Source organism: Lampris incognitus, chromosome 1 (genome assembly GCF_029633865.1).
Source record: "Lampris incognitus isolate fLamInc1 chromosome 1, fLamInc1.hap2, whole genome shotgun sequence".
NCBI classification, from domain to species: Eukaryota; Metazoa; Chordata; class Actinopteri; order Lampriformes; family Lampridae; genus Lampris; species Lampris incognitus.
Window position 1 is genome coordinate 25221620 of NC_079211.1, and position 18987 is coordinate 25240606.

Here is an 18987-nt window from a genome sequence, read left to right on the forward strand (position 1 = left end):
AGCATGTTCAAAACAAGAAAAAGCACTTGGACGGGTTAGAGGTTCAATCACTGGGATTCTAAACATGGTGATTTTTAAAACCAAAGTACAAGATGAGTTTTGATGCTACCAGTACAATGCTAGAATATGAACACCTTGCATAGTAGATGTGGTGTCTTGGAGAACTGATGTTTATGATGGTTGGATTGCTTTCTCTAACAAAAAAAAACCTCATACAAAATGAAAAACATATTTGATGTAACTGAACCCTGCTGACCAAAGTAGGAAAAATACCACATAAATACACCATTCACTCTGAGTACGCTGTAATAATGACTGTGTGCAGTGAAAACTCAAAAACATTGTCATAAGAATGAACAACATATAAAAGTATTCCCCTCACATACAGTAACTGCATTTTTGGTTCTTGAAATTCAACAGGAGAGTTTCCCTAAATGCACGACAAAAGAAATAATCAAATTACAGTCAAAGAGTGAATAAGGATATTTGAATAACATATTAAGGTACACTGCTGGATACATGGGTTGACATGTGCTTGCCATTCGTTTCAGAGGCCAGCAATTTGTAGTCATGACCCGTACAAAAAAGAAAGTCACACGCTTGCTGCAGCTGCCTGTCTGGTGGGGATATAGCATTAAAGGCAACATAAACTCATCGCTTCACCTGGGAGGCATAACTAATTCCGGGAGCTTGATGACTCATTGATTAAAAGACAGCAGGTTAGCAGAACTGGTAGTTGTTGGTCTTCATCAGAGGCTGCTCCTCTTCCTCGTGGTCACAAGACGGGTCACAGGGGCCATCACAGCACTTGGGCTCGTTGCACACCTCATCCATCATGACCTGCTGTTGCACATTCTGGTACATCTGCTGCTGAAAAGAGCCGTTCAAATGGGTTAAAATCATGCCGAGAAAAACAGCAATTTGTTTTGGGGATAGAGTTTAATAAATAGAAACTAATTTAATGTCACGTGAGATAAACAGTCTGTAGATCTTAGCCAGCTAAGATATTAACACTATACATACAACATGGGGGAATGTCATTATATCTGAAATTGTGCATAAAAGTAAAAATACAAAGGAAAAAAATCAACTGCCATCCACAAAGAGTGTCATTGTTTTGTTGTTTCGGCGCCAACATTCGGCCCAAGGAGAGCTATCTGACTTTAGCTGTTGTGTGTCTGCAGTATTTTGCAGCTTCTTACAGCTTGTCTTCTTATTTTTCCTGAATGACATTTTAGGAACTATAGGGTATCTTTTCTTGTACAACAGGCTTGAAATAAAACGGGTTAAAAATGAGAAATTTCAATAATATTGGAAAGTTGTTCCAAGTTCACATCTCACTCTGTCGATAGCAACACATTATCCCACTGGTTTGTTGCTTTTTTTCAACTGGTCAGCATGTCTTTTTGGGAACAAAATTCCCCAAATTTGATTATTTTTCAAAATGAAGAACATTATTTAAGAGACTTTGAGATAGAAAGATAATTATAAGAAAAATTAAAACCTTTTGTTTACAGATACATGTATGTCTTGTCTGTCATTAGCCAGTGAACCCAGCTCCAGAACGTATAATCCCCATTCATTTCACCTGTTCTGGGTTAGGATTATCCCCAAGTAGCCTCTCTATCATCTGGATGATCTCGCTGAAAGTCGGGCGCTCCGTAGGCTCCAGAATCCAACACATCTTCATGATCATATACCTGAAACACCAGCAGAAGAGTTACAATATTAATAAAATGAATTAATGGGTTCTAAAATAGCACATATGTATGATGTTTTTTTTTTGGAGCCCTGAAACAAAAAGATCGACATTTTCTTTAATATTCAGAAGTTTATATTTGACTGTATAGTAGACAGGCACATAAAATATCACAACATCTCCTTGTGAAAATAAGATACATGTTGTAAACTGACCGTAATAAAGCGTCTCAAGTGGAAGAGAGACCCCTTTATGAAATAAGAAAAAAAAAACCATCTCTGACCCAGTCTCAGATGCTGGCGTGAAATGCCAGTTTAATGGGTTCTAGCTTTGAGATCATGTGGCTAACAGGCAGAACTGAGACCTGATTCACTGCCACACAACAGAACAACAGATGATCAGGCCCTGAGTCAGATTCAGTGCCCTCTGTCCCTACAACAAAGTTATTCTGGGTGGTGTGACTACCACAATTAATCCGTATACAAAGATGTAAGCAGTCTTAGAGATACTTAAAAAAAACAACCTATTTATCTTCTTATATAGTTTGTTTGCTATATTTTGCCAGGGAATATTTGGTTTTTAAGTAAACACTCGGTGAAAACCAAAACCAAGCAGCTTATTTGAATGAAAGAAATTTAGAATGTGTGTCTTCTCAAAAGTTTGAAAGCGTTGGACCAGGTTTTATTTGTATTTTTCCATCATACCTAATGTACCAAAGGGCTTTGTAATAACAAATGGTAAGTAATGCTGATGCATCTTCATACCATGTAGACCTGATACCTCATGTGGAACTTACATCTCAGGAGGAGCAAAGTCTGGTCGAGACATCTGGTAGCCACACTTCACCATCTTGTAGAACCTGGAGTCCACAGCCATGCTGGGGTAAGGGCTCTTGCCTGATAAGCAAAAAAGTAAAACATAAAAACATCTTATTTAAAATCTAAACGATAGAAGGAACGCACTTCAAAAAGCAAGTCAGAAATATGACAAATTGAAAAAAAAAAGGTCACGCTGGAAGTCAGTATTGACATGTCGAGCCTGTGTGGGTGTTTTCTGACCTAGGGAGAAGATCTCCCAAAGGAGGATGCCATAGGACCAGACGTCACTCTGGACAGTGTACACACAGTCAAAAATACTCTCTGGAGCCATCCACTTCACCGGCAGTCGAGCCTACATGTATAGAGTCAAAATGACAAAAAGATTTTTGTGCACATCAATAACACAAACATTTCAATATGTGGTCATGTAGATTTTTTTAGTTTGTTTTTTAACAAATGTTTTCACAAGTGCATCTCACAGAAATACACTTGCTCATGTAACACTGTGAGATCAAGAGTGAGTTGGTATTGATTTACATTGCCCTTCACCACGTAGTTGGAGTCATTCATGATGTCCCGAGCAAGGCCAAAGTCACATATTTTGGCCACTCGATGGCTAGTTAGGAGGACATTCCTTGCAGCTACATCCCTGTGAATACACTGAATACAGACATAGAATGTTATTAAATCCATAGTCCTAAATCCTGAAGAAGAGACAATGCTAACGCCAGACAAATTGCCTCCATTAAACATGACATGAACTACAAATCTAAACCAAGAGAAATAGTGCGAAGGGGAAAACCCTCAATCCTGCAGGTATTGAATGTACAAGCCTCATAAACTGTTGCACTTTCTATCAACAGCTGTCTGGTTTCATTTATAGTTTCGACTGGCTTTTTTAAAGTGTTTGGTGTATTATATGACAATGATTCCTGTGTTCAGATGTTGTACATGCATTATAGATCTACTTACTGGTAAAATCACTCACATTTTTGGCTGCCAAGAAAGCAAGGCCTTGAGCCACCTGATAGGAAAACCCCAGCAGATTATCGATGTCTAGTGGCCAGTCGCCGCTCTCCTCACACACAGAGTCTGGGCATGAATCAGACAGACACATCACAATCTCATGAGCACTTATACCAAAGTAATATATATAAGGCTATTATCCCTGATCACAACAACTGGTATTTACTCAAAAGGCTTCTGTATGTTGCTCTAGAACTAGGGCTGAATGATACTGGAGAAAAAGAAAAAAATCAACATTGCAATAATTTTATTTTATTTTTTTCCAATATGTAAGGTAATATTAAAGAATACAAAAGAATTACAGAATTTCACAAGATATAAGCAGCTTTTAATTTACAAAGCTCCATTTACACAATCTATTATTCTAGCAATGATTAGGGTGATTTTAGAGGAGGAAATAAGGCAGTTGTCCAATAAGTCATTACATCAGACTAAATTATATTATTTGTCAGATGCACCAGAATGTTTTTCCTTCAACAGCAATCACAAAAAGCATGGACTTTTTGTTTTCTATCTAGCATTAAGTGTTTTAGCCCAGCATGGGTTCAATTTGCCTTACGTTGCATCCTTTGCAATGTGACTATTGCACATGTATACATTTTGATGTAAATCCTGAAGCAATAATATTGTTCAGTCCTATCTTAAGCTACTGAACTTATTTAGTTTGACAAAGATCTCACCTTGAGAGGATTTGCCTGCCTGCTGGCTGGGTCTCATCTCCAGGTAGCTGCCTGAGCACTCACTGGAGATCCCACTGTCACTGTTGAGAGAGAGCGAGAGAGAGGATATGTATATATATTCACAGATACAGGGGTTGAGATGTGTGGATGCTCTTAGTAAAATTGGGTGAATTTACTGTGCCTGCTGTACCTTCTGATGAACTGTTTCTGACTGCAGATGTTCTTGTAGTCACTGGACTCCTGGATGATCTCAGGTATGTTCATAGCAAAATCCAGGAAGGTCTCTGCTCTCTGGCGAAGGAAGTTTAGGAGGTCGCCATGGCTGCAGTACTCTGTGATCACGAGCACCGGTCCTGATGAAGCAACAGTCAGAAGGATGAAAATGTACATGATTTCAATTAAAACACAAACAAGACTTTTAATCTAGGACAGTACACCACAAATAGATCTCCTAAATCAGTCTCTGTGACTATTCAGAGCCATTTATTTTTTTGCCTTAGGTGAAAATGAATAGGGTTTTTGCTTCTTTTTTGCCAATAAATTTGCTTTGGAAATTTTAAGTAGAAATGACATATGGCTAGGTTATTATGTTTTGAAATGTCAGTTATTTTTTTTAGATTTGTCTTTGCTTTGTTCCTTTTATTTAATTGAACAATGACAAACAGGCATACCTTGACCAACGCTTACCTTAACCTAACCTTAACTGATAGCTAATCTATTCGATAGCTAACCCACAGGGCTGAGGGAACATGGGGCTGACCATGAGAGCAGCAGAACTTCTGTTTCTGAAGAAAAAGTTTAGCAGAAATAATATTGAAAAGATATTACAGGGTTTTGTTCTCCATATTATAGCGACAAGTAATGTACATTTTGTTAAAACAATATGTGAATTTAATGTTCACAAAAACATTAGACCTTGTATCTCTTTAGAATTTACCTGCTATTTCACAGTTATAAAACGTATGTACAATTGTTTCCTCCTGTCCTCCACAAAATGAATTGTCAATATTCATAAATTTTGCAACGAGTTAACAGGATAAATTTCATGTAAAATCTTGAAATTATTCCCTTTAGCTATTATTTTGCTAACAACCAAGGTGTGGATGTTACGTCACTGAGCCGACAGCATCTGCAGGACACTATTTGTGAACCACTTTACCTGGGGGTTAACATTAGGTCAAGATAAATTACTGTTAAGATTAAGGTTAGGGTTTGGGTTAAGGATTTAAGGTTAGGGTTAAGGCCAGGGTTGGGGTGGGAGTTTAAGGTTGAAAACGATAAGGTCGGAAATGGTTAAGGTAGTGAGTCCCCTACCACTGGGTATACCCACCCGCGGGCAGACATCTGGTACAAATACATTTTATGCTAAGCTAACAACTGCTAGCTATTTCTTAATGCAGCTGGAACACCGATCAAAACCCGCTTCAAGCAGTCTAGATATGTGTAAGAGTGCAAAGAGTCCATATTTGTGATGGACATAGTTAACAGCAATTATTTTACACCCCTATGCATTTCTACATTGGACTGAAACCAGCAGTAAAGCAGCATGTTGTCTGACCTCTGTAGGTGCAGGCTCCCAGCAGGTTGACGATGTTCTTGTGATGTCCCAGGTGGCTCAGAATCTTCAGTTCAGACATTAAAGCCTCCCTCTCATCTGAGTGAGCACTGGCTGCAAAGACACACTACGTGATAATCAAGTACTTGTCTGCTGTAATGTTATATATATATATATAACTTTGTTAAGAGAAACACTCAATGGTAGGGAAAGTGCTCAACAAATAAGGAGCAAAATAATCCAGTGAGTCATGCTGTCAATTTGACAGCTGATGATTGCTTATGGCATGAAACAGGCTTGTACTGTCTCATAAAGAATTTACTTGACTCACTGGATTATTTTGCTCCTTATTTGTTGAGCACCTTCCCTACCGTTGAGTGTTTCTTTTACAAAGTTTTATATATATGAAATATTTATTATGAGGCCAATTTAGGCCACACATTGGAACATATTTTCCTTGGCATAATCACAGGAAGATTTTATGTTTAAATGGAAGAATCACACAGTCACAACTGATTACAAAAAGCAAAGGTTACTTTTTACTTAGGCGGTAACAGCATTCACCAACCTTTCAGCATTTTCACAGCTACACGTACAACATTGTCCTCCTTTCCTAGACCATAGGCTGTGGCTTCCACAACTTTCCCAAAGGCCCCTGCACCCAGGACCTTCCCTGGATGGACCGACACACAAAACATATACTGAAACCACTACTGGTCTTAATCAAGACATGTCTATCCTGCACTTTTAGTTTTCATGTGATGTCCTCTGCTCTACCCAGAGCATCTGAGCTTCCACTGTGGAAAATATGCAACAAACCTAGCTTCAGCTTGTCCCGTGGGAATTCCCACTTTTCATTGTAAGGTAGCTGAGTGGGGTCAACGAAGGTGTAATTGTTACCATCCCTGGCCTCAATGATCTTCCACCGAATCTCATACCTTGGTTTCTGAAATGGAAAAAGGAAATTATCAACAATTGAAAACAACACAAGCGACTGTTGTCCCTCAGGAAATCTGTAGGAGTTTAAAAACATGACATAATACACATCATTCTTAAAAGTAATCATTCACAACTGAGCTTACCATGTGCTATATGGAGCTCACACTGTAGGTATGCAGGTTTACAGTACACTACCTGTTTGTATTTGTACAACAAAAAGATGAGTAACAAAAGGAGGATGGTAAGGATGCCTGCTGCTCCAGTGAGGGTGGACGTGAAGAGCTTATCTGGCCAATCAGAAAGAAACAGATGAAATTAGTCTTGTAGTAGTAATGTAATACTTAGTACAAGAATTCACGGACTACAAATGCAGTGGTTCTCAATCTGGTCCTCAAGGACCCTCAGTATGGCTGGTTTTCTATTCTGCCAGGTTTTCTAGGAGTTGTTCTGTCCAGCACAACACGTTAATGGGTTTAACTCTGGCAGAACAGAAAGCCAGCATTACCAGTCGTCTCAAAGACCGGAGTTGAGAACCACTACTGTAAACAGTCTACATGGGCTTTTGGGGTTTGTAGAGGTTTCTAATGAGTTTAACTGTTGCCAAGAAGGTAGCTAAGCCTTAAAGATATACTTTAGAAGCCACCGGTTGCTTTGTTTTTCTTTTTTACGAGTGTCATTTGACGTAAAAACTGAGAACAAAATCAGTAATGGTGGTATGCAGAAAATGGATTTATAATCAGATTATCCATTACCCACCAGAAACCTCCATGGCGAAAGTGTCACTGCTGACCCCAACAAGGTTGAAGGCCACACACTCCACCGTCATCCTTTGGTTGGAGGGTCCCACTGTGAGAACGCTCTCTACCTCCACAGCCCCATATTCCTCTCTCTGGACCTCTACTGTTGGTGCCTGGAGAGTGATTGGCATTTGCATCCCTGTTGTGTTTTCATTGCACCTGCTCCCATATAAGATCCATTTAGTGCATCACATTATATCTCAGTACTCTAAGTTACATAACTGTGTGATCAAAGATGATCTGTATAGGGATACTTACGTGGGTCGTATTCCAAAACACTGGTACCAAATGATTCTGGGGGCTGGGTAGCCAAAGGAGGTGCAGGTGAGGGTGGTGATATTCTCCCATCTTACCACAGCAACAGGTCTTTCTGCCAACAGAGCGCAAATGAAGAGGAGGTTATTGTTAAATCTGATCCAATTATCAAAGCGAAGACCAAGTTTTAGCACTATAGAGCCTAAAAAACGACTTCAATGGGAAAAATCAGAAAAAAAAACTCCTTTAAATTGAAACAAAAAAATCCCTGCACTATACTTGATATCATTGATGTCAGTATGATTTCTGTTTGCTGTTTCACTTACGATACATTTGCACTTGAAATGTGATAGATGCATTGGCCAAGGAGCTCCTTGCATGAAAGGTGTACTGGCCTTGCTCCTGGGCATTCATTCGCTTCAGCAGTAGATTAGCGTGGTACCTATGGGGAAATGATGTGGAAGGAACTTTTAAACAAGAAAAAAAAGAAAAGAGGAATGTCTGCTAAATCTGTAGTGACTAATCCACTGTTTTTTTTCCCAGACGGTTTTTATGTATCACCGCCAACTGACTGCTCGTCCAAAATTAAAAAGACAAGACCCTGCTTCCCTGTAGCAGTTTCTTTCATGACCCAAGGGAATCCAATGACTTTGGAGTTTTATGTCAAATTGATCCAAAATGCCATGGAAGCACATTTCACATCCGGTGTCAACTTCCTCATCCTGCAGTACACTGGATATTTTGCTAAGTGTCCTGCTGACATTTCAGTAAGATACAATACAGGCAATCACGAGTGATTTGTTTTGGTTTGGATGTACCGAATGTATTTACACTTTCTATCATACAGTACCTAGCACTTAGAAACACCTCTTTTTTTGGGGGGGGATCCCCCCCGGTCATTGCTCCACCCCCCTCTGCCGACCCGGGGATGCTGCAAACTACCTTTTCTTTTCTTTTTTTTTTAACTGACAAATAGGACATTTATTTTCTTAATTCAGTGACGACTATGTTAAAGTGTGGTGTGTACGGTCACCTGCAGTAACATTTGCACATGTCAGTGGAAGATTGCATAGCCTCAATCCAACACCCAAAGAAGCAACATGTCTACATATACAGTCAAGTCTCACAATTTACATCAAAACAGCCAACATAAACCGACTTGTGGTCACAAACAAGGTGCTCTCTGAAAGGGCTGGTGGCTGTGGTAGGCAAGGACTACATAATCATGGAATAAATCAGTCAATTAAGGACTACACGGTGCACATGAAGATCAAGGTGTCACAGCAGGATGGAAAAAGAGAGGAATTAGGCAAAGTTTTTCTTCAGGAAGTTGATGAGTCCGTTGGTGGAGGAGTCATGTGATTGGACCTCAGAGTTGTCTTTAAGCTCCGGCTCAATCTTCTCGGCCAACTGCTTGCCAAGCTCAACCTCCCATTGATCATAGCTGTTGATGTCCCACATGACACCTTGCACAAAGATTTTGTGCTCATACATGGCAACCAGAACTCCCAGCACGAAAGGGGTCAGCTTCTTAAAAACAATGGAGTTGCTTGGTTTGTTCCCTTGGAAAACTTTGTGGGGCAGCAGCTTCTCCAGGGCCTCTCCTCCCAGGCTTGCTGCAAACTACCACATGCCTTCTCCGATACATGAGGAGTCGCCAGCCGCTTCTTTTCACCTGACAGTGAGGAGTTTCACCAGGGGGACGTAGCGCGTGGGAGGATCACGCTATTTCCCCCGGTTCCCCCTCTCCCATGAGCAAGCACCCCGACGGACCAGAGGCGGCGCTAGCATCCACTCTGTGCATAACTGTAGTCCGCGGCAATCATACCAGTTTCCGGTTTATTGCCGTATGCTATCGTCCAGGCATAATTTTAGCGATGCCTACAAGATTTACCACGGTAAATGTCAACGACGTGTACAGAATTACAAGGGTAAGTAATTAAGCTTACATTCTAGCCCAGTTTGTAGCCTAGCTTGATGTCTGTAAACTTAGTTTTTCTTCGTAGAGTTTGCAATTACTCACCCTTGTAATTGTGGACGTACCTTGACAATTTGAAACCTTTCACCTATTTGCTGGTGGTTTCAGGTGAAAGTGCGTCGAACATTCTGTACACGTCGTTGACATTTATCCGTGGTTAATATTGTTGGCATCGCGAACGATATGCCATTGATGATGGCATACGACAATAAACCGGAAACTGGTATGACTGCCACGGTCGAAACCGGAAGTCAGCGGACTACAATTATGCACAGAGCCTCGTCCGACCAAGCCGGAGGTAACGCGGGGATTTAAACCGGCGATCCCCGTGTTGGTAAGCAACGGAATAGACCGCTACGCTACCCGGTCGCCCCCCAGAAACACCTTTTATTTGCAGGGCGGGGGTTGCCTTATCCAGCAGAAAAGGCCTTATATTTGTACCTGTTGTTGTATCTGATGAACTTGTGTTCTTGCGTGGAGGTGTTTGGAGATGTGGGCGTGTCCCAGACGTGCTCTGTAATGTGGGGGTACGCTTCAACAAGCACGCTGAGCTCCAGATCCTCTCCCTCGTTCACTTCCACAGAGAGACCTTGGTGGGCAAGCTTCGGGGACAGCTGGGGCAACAGTCGGATGTAGGCCTTTTCTATTCAGAGAGTTGAGGTATACCTCAGTCATTTATATATAATTTATAAACATTCCAGCCTTGCTCATTAATTATCATTGTTTGGTTTATTTTACTCAAAGGATGACTGTGTTCAATTTTTTTTTGGCCTATCGACGAGTTTAAGTGGCTCGTTGACTTACCTACAACTTTCAGGTATGTAGTTGAGCTGTTGACCCCAGCTTCGTTAGTGCCAATGCAGGAAATATTCCCCGTATCTGCTATGTCCACAACTGGAATAGTCAATATACTCTCTATATCCAGCCGGTTTTCCCCATTGGATCGAACCTCCTCTTCAATGGTTGATTTCTGTAAGAAAGAAACAAAAGCCATGGTCAACTCTTGATTATTCCCAGAGTGAAGAGCAGTCAACAGCGTCTCCTTTACTCACCGTTATTGTGGTGTGTTTCCAGGTGACATTGTAGTTGAAGTTGGGATTGTGTGTGGTGCAGCGAATTTTGAGCTCCTCTCCAGCAATACGAACATACTCATCTTTCTCCAAAAAGACATAGGGTGGAAAACGCAGCTCTACACCAAGAGAGAATACAACATTCAGGCATTTGAGTATTATGTTGTTCAACACTAACCAGAATTATGAAATGGTCTGTTTTGCAATAAACAGTTTTCCCCATAGGACATAACCACATGATGCTTTGACCACATCCAATCCTGGCTAGTGTTTTGAAGGGAAAACCAAAGGCTCTCACTTTGAATAACATTTATTGAAAAAGCCTTGGAGGTCCTTTCCACCCCGTTGACCTTCGCTGTACAGACATAGTCGGCATTGAAGTTGGGGTGGAGGCTGTGGATGAGAATTCCCCTTTGTGGAAAAGCTGTAAAATTCATTCCAAGGGGCAGGGTGGTGCCATTGTCCATGCGGAGGCCCAGATCAGTGGCCGTCGGGTCCGTTAGAAGGCAGGGCAGCAGGTAGTCCTCACCTTCCTTTCTCACTACACGCAGAGATGTGCTGCTGGTCCAGAACAGACGGTTTGGATCTGATAAAGAAATAAGTTGGAGAAGGATGTATGGGGTCACTACTCAAAAACTCATCTCAGCATCTGGTTAATACATAAGAAACGTGATGACCAAAGATTATGGAAAATAAACACAAGTTGATACCTAATGTATTGTTCGATATGGCTTTTGACAAGTTGCACTGGAGATACTCATATTATACTCAATGTAGAAACCATAAGGACTCCACTTCTCATGAAACAGACTGGGTAGGGGAATTCGAGTGAAAGACTTAAAACAGTGATTGTTGTGCTAATCAAACACATGCAACAGAGAAATTACTTTTAAGGCTTGGTACAATTAAAACATAGATTTTTGCACAATTTAACTTTAGCAGGGTTGTCCTAAAATGTCACTCCCACATTCATCAAATCTCACCTTTTATGTACACATGCACCGAGGAGGCCAGGTCATGTACTCGGCGCAGCCCGGCAGTGTATATACACTTGTAAGTGCCAGTGAATTCTGCAGTGGGACGTTCCACCCTGAAGGTACGCACATTCCCACTGGCCTTGGTCACAAAGCGTCTGTGTTTGGCTAGCCGGGTTTGCCAGTTCACTGGCCCGTCTCCCTCACAAGTCAAAATGAGTGGCGTACCGGGTGTCGCCACTACCTCAGAGCCCTCCACCACCTTAGAGTTGAATTTGATCACAGGGTGCCTCCATTCAGCTAAGAATGAAGTGATTGATGACTGAATTAGTTAACTGGCTAACTAAGAGTGTGACACAAAAAGACAGAAATATTGTAAAATCAAGCAATGCGACAGAATGATATGAAAAGAAAAAGCTGATATTTCTTTCACATAAAGAGTCAGAAGAAGTTATTGACGATTTATTAGTGCTTACTATTGCCGTTGTACCATTGCATTTGTAAGCTGTTATACTGTATTGCACTCAGTTGTGATTAGTGCTCCTATATACTATATATATAAAATGTTTTTTTATTTCCCTTTTTTCTCCCAATTGTATCCGGCCAATTACCCCACTCATCTGAGCCATCCCGGTCACTGCTCCACCCCCTCTGCCGAACTGAGGAGGCTTGCAGAATACCACATGCTTCATCTGATACATGTGGAGTCGCCAACTGCTTCTCTTCACCTGACAGTGAGGAGTTTCATCAGGGGAATGTAGCGCATGGGAGGATCACGTTATCCCCTCCAGTTCCCCCCCAAACAGGCGCCCCGACCGACCAGAGGAGGTGCTAGTGCAGCAACCACATACCACATTCAGCTTCCCACCCGCAGACACGGCCAATTGTGTCTGTAGGGACGCCGGACCAAGCGAGGATTCGAACTGGTGATCTCCATGTTGGTAGGCAACGGAATAGACCGCTACGCCACCCGGACGCCCCTAGTGCTCCCTATATTTTGATTTCAACAGCCATCAAACAGTCAAAGTTAGTTTGCTTAGTTAACCCTCTGAAGCAAATGTAGAGACATTCTCGCTAGTTTGGCCAATTTATAACTGAGGAAAAATAAAAACTGCCCCGTCTACTCCTGGACTCAGCTTTATAGTTGGACAGGTTGCCTAGGTTGCATTTGTATGGTTCAGAAAATGGATTTATCATTTAGTCCTGCATACCAGAGCTCAATCCCTCTCTCACCTCTGCTTTTTCTAATTTTACTATCACAGCAATGGGGTAAGAATGGGTGAAAAGTGTATACATGCAAAAGTCAAAACAAAAGTCCAAAGACCAAAGGTTCACTTTGACATTTAGCTGGTGTATGCATTATAAATGTTGACCTATAATAATAATAATAATAATAATAATAATTTAATAAAGCCTGTAGGTACTACCTTGTGATTTTGGGCTGTACAAATAAACTTGACTTGACCTTCCTCACTATACAAACTGAGAAAAGGTCTGTCATTGAATGTGACATGGAAAATAAGTTGCATGAGAAACATGAAACAGGTAGACAACTCCAAAACAGAATGTATAAGACGTTTTCTCCCATGGGGAGCCATGAAACTTATTGATGTTGTGGGAAGGGGACACAATGCTTTCTTTGATCTTCTGTGTAAATAACGTTCTGTGGGTCCAGAAAGAGTCTAGTTTCTGTAAACAAATTCACCAGTCTCCAGTTTACTTTGGGTCGAGTCACTTTTATATTTGTTTAGGACTCAACATTATGGAGAAAAAGTCTTTTGTTTGTTATAACCACCAGCTTTAAGCCATTCCTCATTTAGCTTTGCATCTACACTGATTGACACATTGTATATCACTTGCAGATTGAAGAGTATATAAAACTTTAATGCTTTCGTGTCACCTAGTTACGCTTTTTCAGCTTTTTTTTCTCAAGAATTATTTTGTTGAATTTTAAACAAGTAAACAAAATATACACAGGAAAAATGTAGAGGGCACAAGTTTACTGAACCATCTTGTCCCAATCACCCCTCACCCCCACTAGCCCCATCTACAATTCCGTATATAAAAGGGCACTTCATCCCTGGAGTAATACATGAAGGTACCGGAAGTCAGGTTTTATATTTGAAAAAGAAAGAAAGAAAAATAAACAAGTAAATAAATAGAAATCACTGGAGAGACAAATAAAAAAGGACATAATGTCCCTCAGCCACTGAGCGTGGGTGGGTGGGGCAGCATCCCTCCATCTTAGCAATACTGCATGTCTGGCCAAAAGAGGCAAAGGATAGCGTGTGGCATTTGTTTGGAGTCAGTCGCACACCATCCTCTTCAGTGGTGCCGAAAAGGGTGACCAAAGGGTTGTGTTCTAGGTCAAAATTGATGATTAAGTATAAGGTCTGAAAAACGTCCCTCTGGTATTTTTCCAGGCTAGGCTATGTCCGGTACATGTGGATAAGGGAAGCCTCACCTCCTCTACATTTGTCACAGCAGGGATTCACATCTGGGTAAAAACGAGTCAGTTTGGCTTTGGACACATGGGCCCTGTGTGCTACCTTAAACTGTATTAGACAGTGACGGGCACAGAGGGATGTCGAATTAACCAGCTTGAAGATTGAATCCCATATCGTCCGACGGTAAAAGGTTTAAGTCCTGCTCCCAGTTTTAATTTTGTCAAGAGGGGCATGTCTTATACCTGCCAGCTTGTCATAGATAGCTGATGTTAACCCTTTGCATGACAGGTGTAAACAAAGAAACGCATCAGCGGTGTTTGTATCAGGTGCCCCAGTGAAAGTTGGTATCTTGAGAGTGGAAAAAGTGTCTGGTTTGCAGATACCTGCAAAAAATGGGCGTTTGGTAGGTTTAAACTTTTCAGAAAGTTGTTTAGGTGATGCAAAACTGTAATCGATAAAAAGTCTTTGAAGCCCCCAATACCCCTTCTGTGCCATTCTCAAAATCCAGAATCAAGTAAAGAAGGTTGGACAAGAACACAGCATTCTATGCTATGCTGTTGACATAATATCAGTGGGAAGAAAAATAACAAAAGTGATGAAATATGAATTGTAAAGCAAAACTGAAGAGACGCAACTTTTTTTTTTTTTACCACTAACCATGGGAAATTTGGAGCATAATTTCATTTAAGACAATCAGCATTTTCGTTCTGCATTTCCTGATTTAGGCGTTACCCCAAACAATTACATTTCCATAGATACTCTTTTCAAAACAGTTTTACCAGACCTCAAACATGACTTTACTTGAATTAGGCCTGAAAATTTACCAGAAAACTGGTCTGATTCTTTAAGCCATTGTAGAATATCACATCTTTAGAACAGCAATATTTGTCAGTGTTCAGCTCATCTGTGCATACCATGAGCTGATCTCATGAACTATGCGGTGATAATGTAAGTATTAGTATAGCGTGATGACATCACATGCAACATAATAAGTCTAGTACCCATCAGCCTCTTTTTGTGCTGTTTATCTTCTGAGGGAAAACGTATACATTTTATGAGAACAGAACATTTAGGGGGTAAAAATGCATTTTGTAGCACATACCAACGTTTACCAAAAACTCAAATCTTAATATTAATCTTGAGATTTATACACATATTTTAAACTGACATGCCATCTCGGTGATTGCAGCACTGGGTACACTGGAATTGATGTAAATGAAAAGATAATCCCAGTTTGTGTTTTGACTCTGTACCAGGAAATTTGCTTTTAATCTATACTCAATAATATACGAATGCATCTTGTGGACCATTGCTTCAATTTATGCAGAAACACAATGTGATAAAGTGAAAAAAAAAACTCTCTCATCAGAAAATATTTAAAGGCCTTACCTTGTGCATCGGTGACCACAATCCCCAGAACTAAAGCAAGGTAGCACAGCATTCTGCATCAACTCCAAATCTGAAGTGTGGGTTTAGACGGTGTGTGTTTAGGTATTCAACAAATGCTTCTCTTTGGATCTGAGACCAGGGAAAAACAAACGAGAATGATGCCTCAGGAGTTGTTCTACCCCACAGGCAGCCTTCACTTGCTTCTCTTTTCCTCATGATCAGGGTTGAGACATGAGGCTAAAGAGGTCAAAACATTTGAGGATGTGTCAGTCTATCTTTCCCAGCCGAGACGTTTTTGTGCTGACAAACAACGCCTGCTTTTACAGTTCATGTACATTGAAAAATAGCAAACGCTTTTGACTTTTCAGGAAGTTTATTATCTAAGTCAGTAAGAATGATGTGAAAATCAATTTTAAATGCGGAATTATTGAAGCGTCATTAGGGTAAATGTACAAACCTGCAGATATCTTCAGCTTAATGGAGGTTTCATTGGCCTCCTGGAGATTGATGTTCTCCGCATCCAGGGCTGTCCTTCTTTCCCTATATGTTTTCCTGCTGCCCTTCTACTTTCCTCTGCCTAAAACCTCTCTACACAAGAATTCTCATAGCAAACATGAAATCTTTGCGATAACATGAAGAGAATGAGGGTGGAGGGGAATGTTTGGGGAGGAGAATCACTATATCACCCTGAGCAAACTAATGACCCAGACCCAATTTTCTCCAGAAGCAAGTAATTCTCCCCCAGCAAAACATGGAGGTGAGACTAATCGTCTCATAATTTGCCGCCTAACCGTGGCCTCCATGCTTTTCAGCTGAGCGGGGCACAGCCTTCTGGGAAAGGCGAGGAGGAAGAGTGAAATGGGGCTTTGGTGAAAGTTCAGTCAGGAAGACTATCTTTTACATGAATAGGCCTGTAGTTATATTTCTTATTTTATCCTGCCATTCTCATCTCTCACGCATGCTCACACATATTTTCCCTTGCTGTCATCATCTGGGGCTGTCAACTCAGCTATCAGCTCTTCACATCACCTGTTCTCATCTATCCAATAGCACAGCGACACACCTGCAAAATTAGCCTATCATCTTGCAGCTGTCTTTTTAAAAACGTTTATCTCTCCACATTTAGTGTGTTCTTGCTGTTATTATACACACCCCTCCACCTCCCCATCACCATCTAGTCCTCACAAATTCATCAGTTTTATCTCTTCATCAGCCTTATCAATCTCGGCATAAGTCATCAGCTGCCACCACCAGTGTCTGGACTCCATGGGGGGATTTATTATGCTGCTGCTCAGGGCTGATGCCTCTCATTTAAAATCTCACTATTGAGTCTAAGCACCAAAGACTTTCTTTACATGTATTATAAATCATCTGTTATAATAAACAATTATTTTTTTACTTCATGTACTATGTCTCTTCTGATTGAAATGGCCCTCAGAAATCTGACTCTGTAAATCAACCAAGGGGTGGATAGATGTAGAAAGAGAAAATTCACTGTGAATACGATGGACCAGAAATTCTCTTCCACAGCACCAAAGAACAACTAACATCTTCAGAAAAACAGCTGTTTATAAATAGGTTTTGATGGTTGCATGGTTTATCATAAATATTGGGCCACAGAACAGCTCAAGAGTTCTGGGACGTATTTATAAATGGAACATGTCTATTATCAAAGGCTTTCTACCAGGGAGGCATACAATGTTTTCTGCAAATGAAATTAGAAATGTCAATTAGTTGGTGAATTTGAAATCTTACAGTTCTACACAAAGCAAATAACAACAGTGAAGCAAATTCCACATGAAGAGAACCGCTTTCATAAAAGACTCAAGTGCACGAAAATACTTTGATAACAATTTATTTTGACATTGGGGTCATATAAAATACCGCATATAAAACAAAATTTGCAAATGTTTGAGATACTTCAGTACTTCGGTACCAAAGCGTGTGACACAGTCTGTAATCTTCTTCCCTCTGAATTGTATAACAACAATAGCAAGTAAGCATTACGTTGTTTTTTGACAAAGACAATATATTCAACAGAAATGAGAGAACTGTTTGCAATAGTCAATAATCTATATGCTATAATCTCATCAGCAGAACAGTACTTGATAAATTCATTGAGACAGAAACCGACCCGCCATGAAGTACAGGTAGTGAAGTACTCAATTTAAAGGCAACTAATTGTAATTGTAACTAACTGTAGGTTAAGGCAAAAAATTAGATTATGTTTGGATTTAAAGGACTCAAGAGACTCTGTCTGATGGCAGCAGGCAGGTTATTCCACAAGAACGGGGCCCGATAGGAAAAGGCCCTGCCACCAGCTGACTTCTTTTTAACTTTGGGTACACACAGGAGCCCTGTATTTTGAGAGCAAAGAACTCGAGATGGAATGCATGGTTTAAGGAGATCAGACAGATATGATGGGGCAAGCCAAGTCAGCAGAAGCAGCTTGAAGTCTGATCTAACATGAATAGGAAGCCAATGAAGGGAAGCCAGAATTGGTGTAATATGGTCAAATGTTCTAGTGTTAGTTAGGATTCTAGCTGCAGCATTCTGAACCATCTTAAGACTTTTAGTACTAGCATGTGACAGACCCGAAAACAGAACATCACAGTAATCAAGTCTGGAGGACACAAATGCATGTATTAGAGTCTCTGCATCAGCCATGGACAGGAAAGAGTGAGTTTTAGCTATGTTATGTAAGTGAAAGAAGGCCGTCTTGGTGATTTCTTTGATGTGGTTATCAAAGAAAAGGCTGGGATCAAATGTAACACCAATATTTTTGGCTGCCATACTTTGTTAAATCAGAGTTGTTGATTGTTATTGTTACTTGATCAAATTGGTGTCTGTGTCTAGGGTCAACGACCACCATCTCAGTTTTATCCGCATTTAAAAACAGGGAATTTAGCAAAATCCAGTTTTTCACAGCAGCCATGCAGGCATCTAAATTAGTAATTTGAGTATGATCATCAGCCTTTATAGGAATATACAGCTGAATATCATCCGTATAGCAATGGAAATATATTCCATGACATAATTTGTTTAAGAGGCGAAACATAGAGAGAGAAGAGAGAAAAGTAGAGGGCCAAGAACTGAGCCCTGAGTTACACCGTATTTAATGTCGTAAAATTTCGATGTAATATTATTATAGCAGAGATGCTGTGCGGGTTCCTTCTGGGTGCTCCAGTTTCCTCCCACAGTCCAAAGACATGCATGTCAGGTGAATTGGCCGTACTAGATTGTCCCTAGGTGTGAATGTGTTTGTGTGTATATGTTGGCCCTGTGATGGCCTGAAAGCCTGTTCAGGGTGTCTCCCCACCTGCTGCCCAATGACTGCTGGGATAGGCTCCAGCATCCCTG

At 40.7% G+C, this 18987-nt stretch overlaps 1 protein-coding gene across 1 annotated transcript; it reads right to left on the bottom strand.

Moving 5' to 3' along the window:
* Nucleotides 1-720: 720 nt before the first annotated feature.
* csf1ra (colony stimulating factor 1 receptor, a) lies at nt 721-15679 on the bottom strand. Its single transcript, XM_056295605.1, has 21 exons — nt 15628-15679; nt 11801-12091; nt 11116-11403; nt 10800-10936; nt 10552-10717; nt 10189-10390; nt 8096-8211; nt 7773-7884; nt 7474-7673; nt 6913-7004; nt 6598-6724; nt 6347-6451; nt 5782-5892; nt 4414-4576; nt 4224-4303; nt 3506-3609; nt 3055-3177; nt 2758-2869; nt 2496-2595; nt 1589-1700; nt 721-867 (listed from the first exon to the last, which is right to left on the bottom strand). Exons 1-21 carry the CDS (start codon nt 15677-15679, stop codon nt 721-723), a joined length of 2940 nt encoding a protein of 979 aa, XP_056151580.1.
* Nucleotides 15680-18987: the final 3308 nt, after the last annotated feature.

Coding starts and splice junctions, on each gene's coding strand:
- csf1ra (XM_056295605.1), bottom strand. CDS start 15,679: ATGCTGTGCTACCTTGCTTTAGTTCTGGGGATTGTGGTCACCGATGCA. Junction 5,893..6,346: donor AGCTGTGAAAATGCTGAAAG/GTTGGTGAATGC, acceptor GTGTCTTTGCAG/CCAGTGCTCACTCAGATGAG. Junction 2,870..3,054: donor ACTACGTGGTGAAGGGCAAT/GTAAATCAATAC, acceptor CTATACATGTAG/GCTCGACTGCCGGTGAAGTG.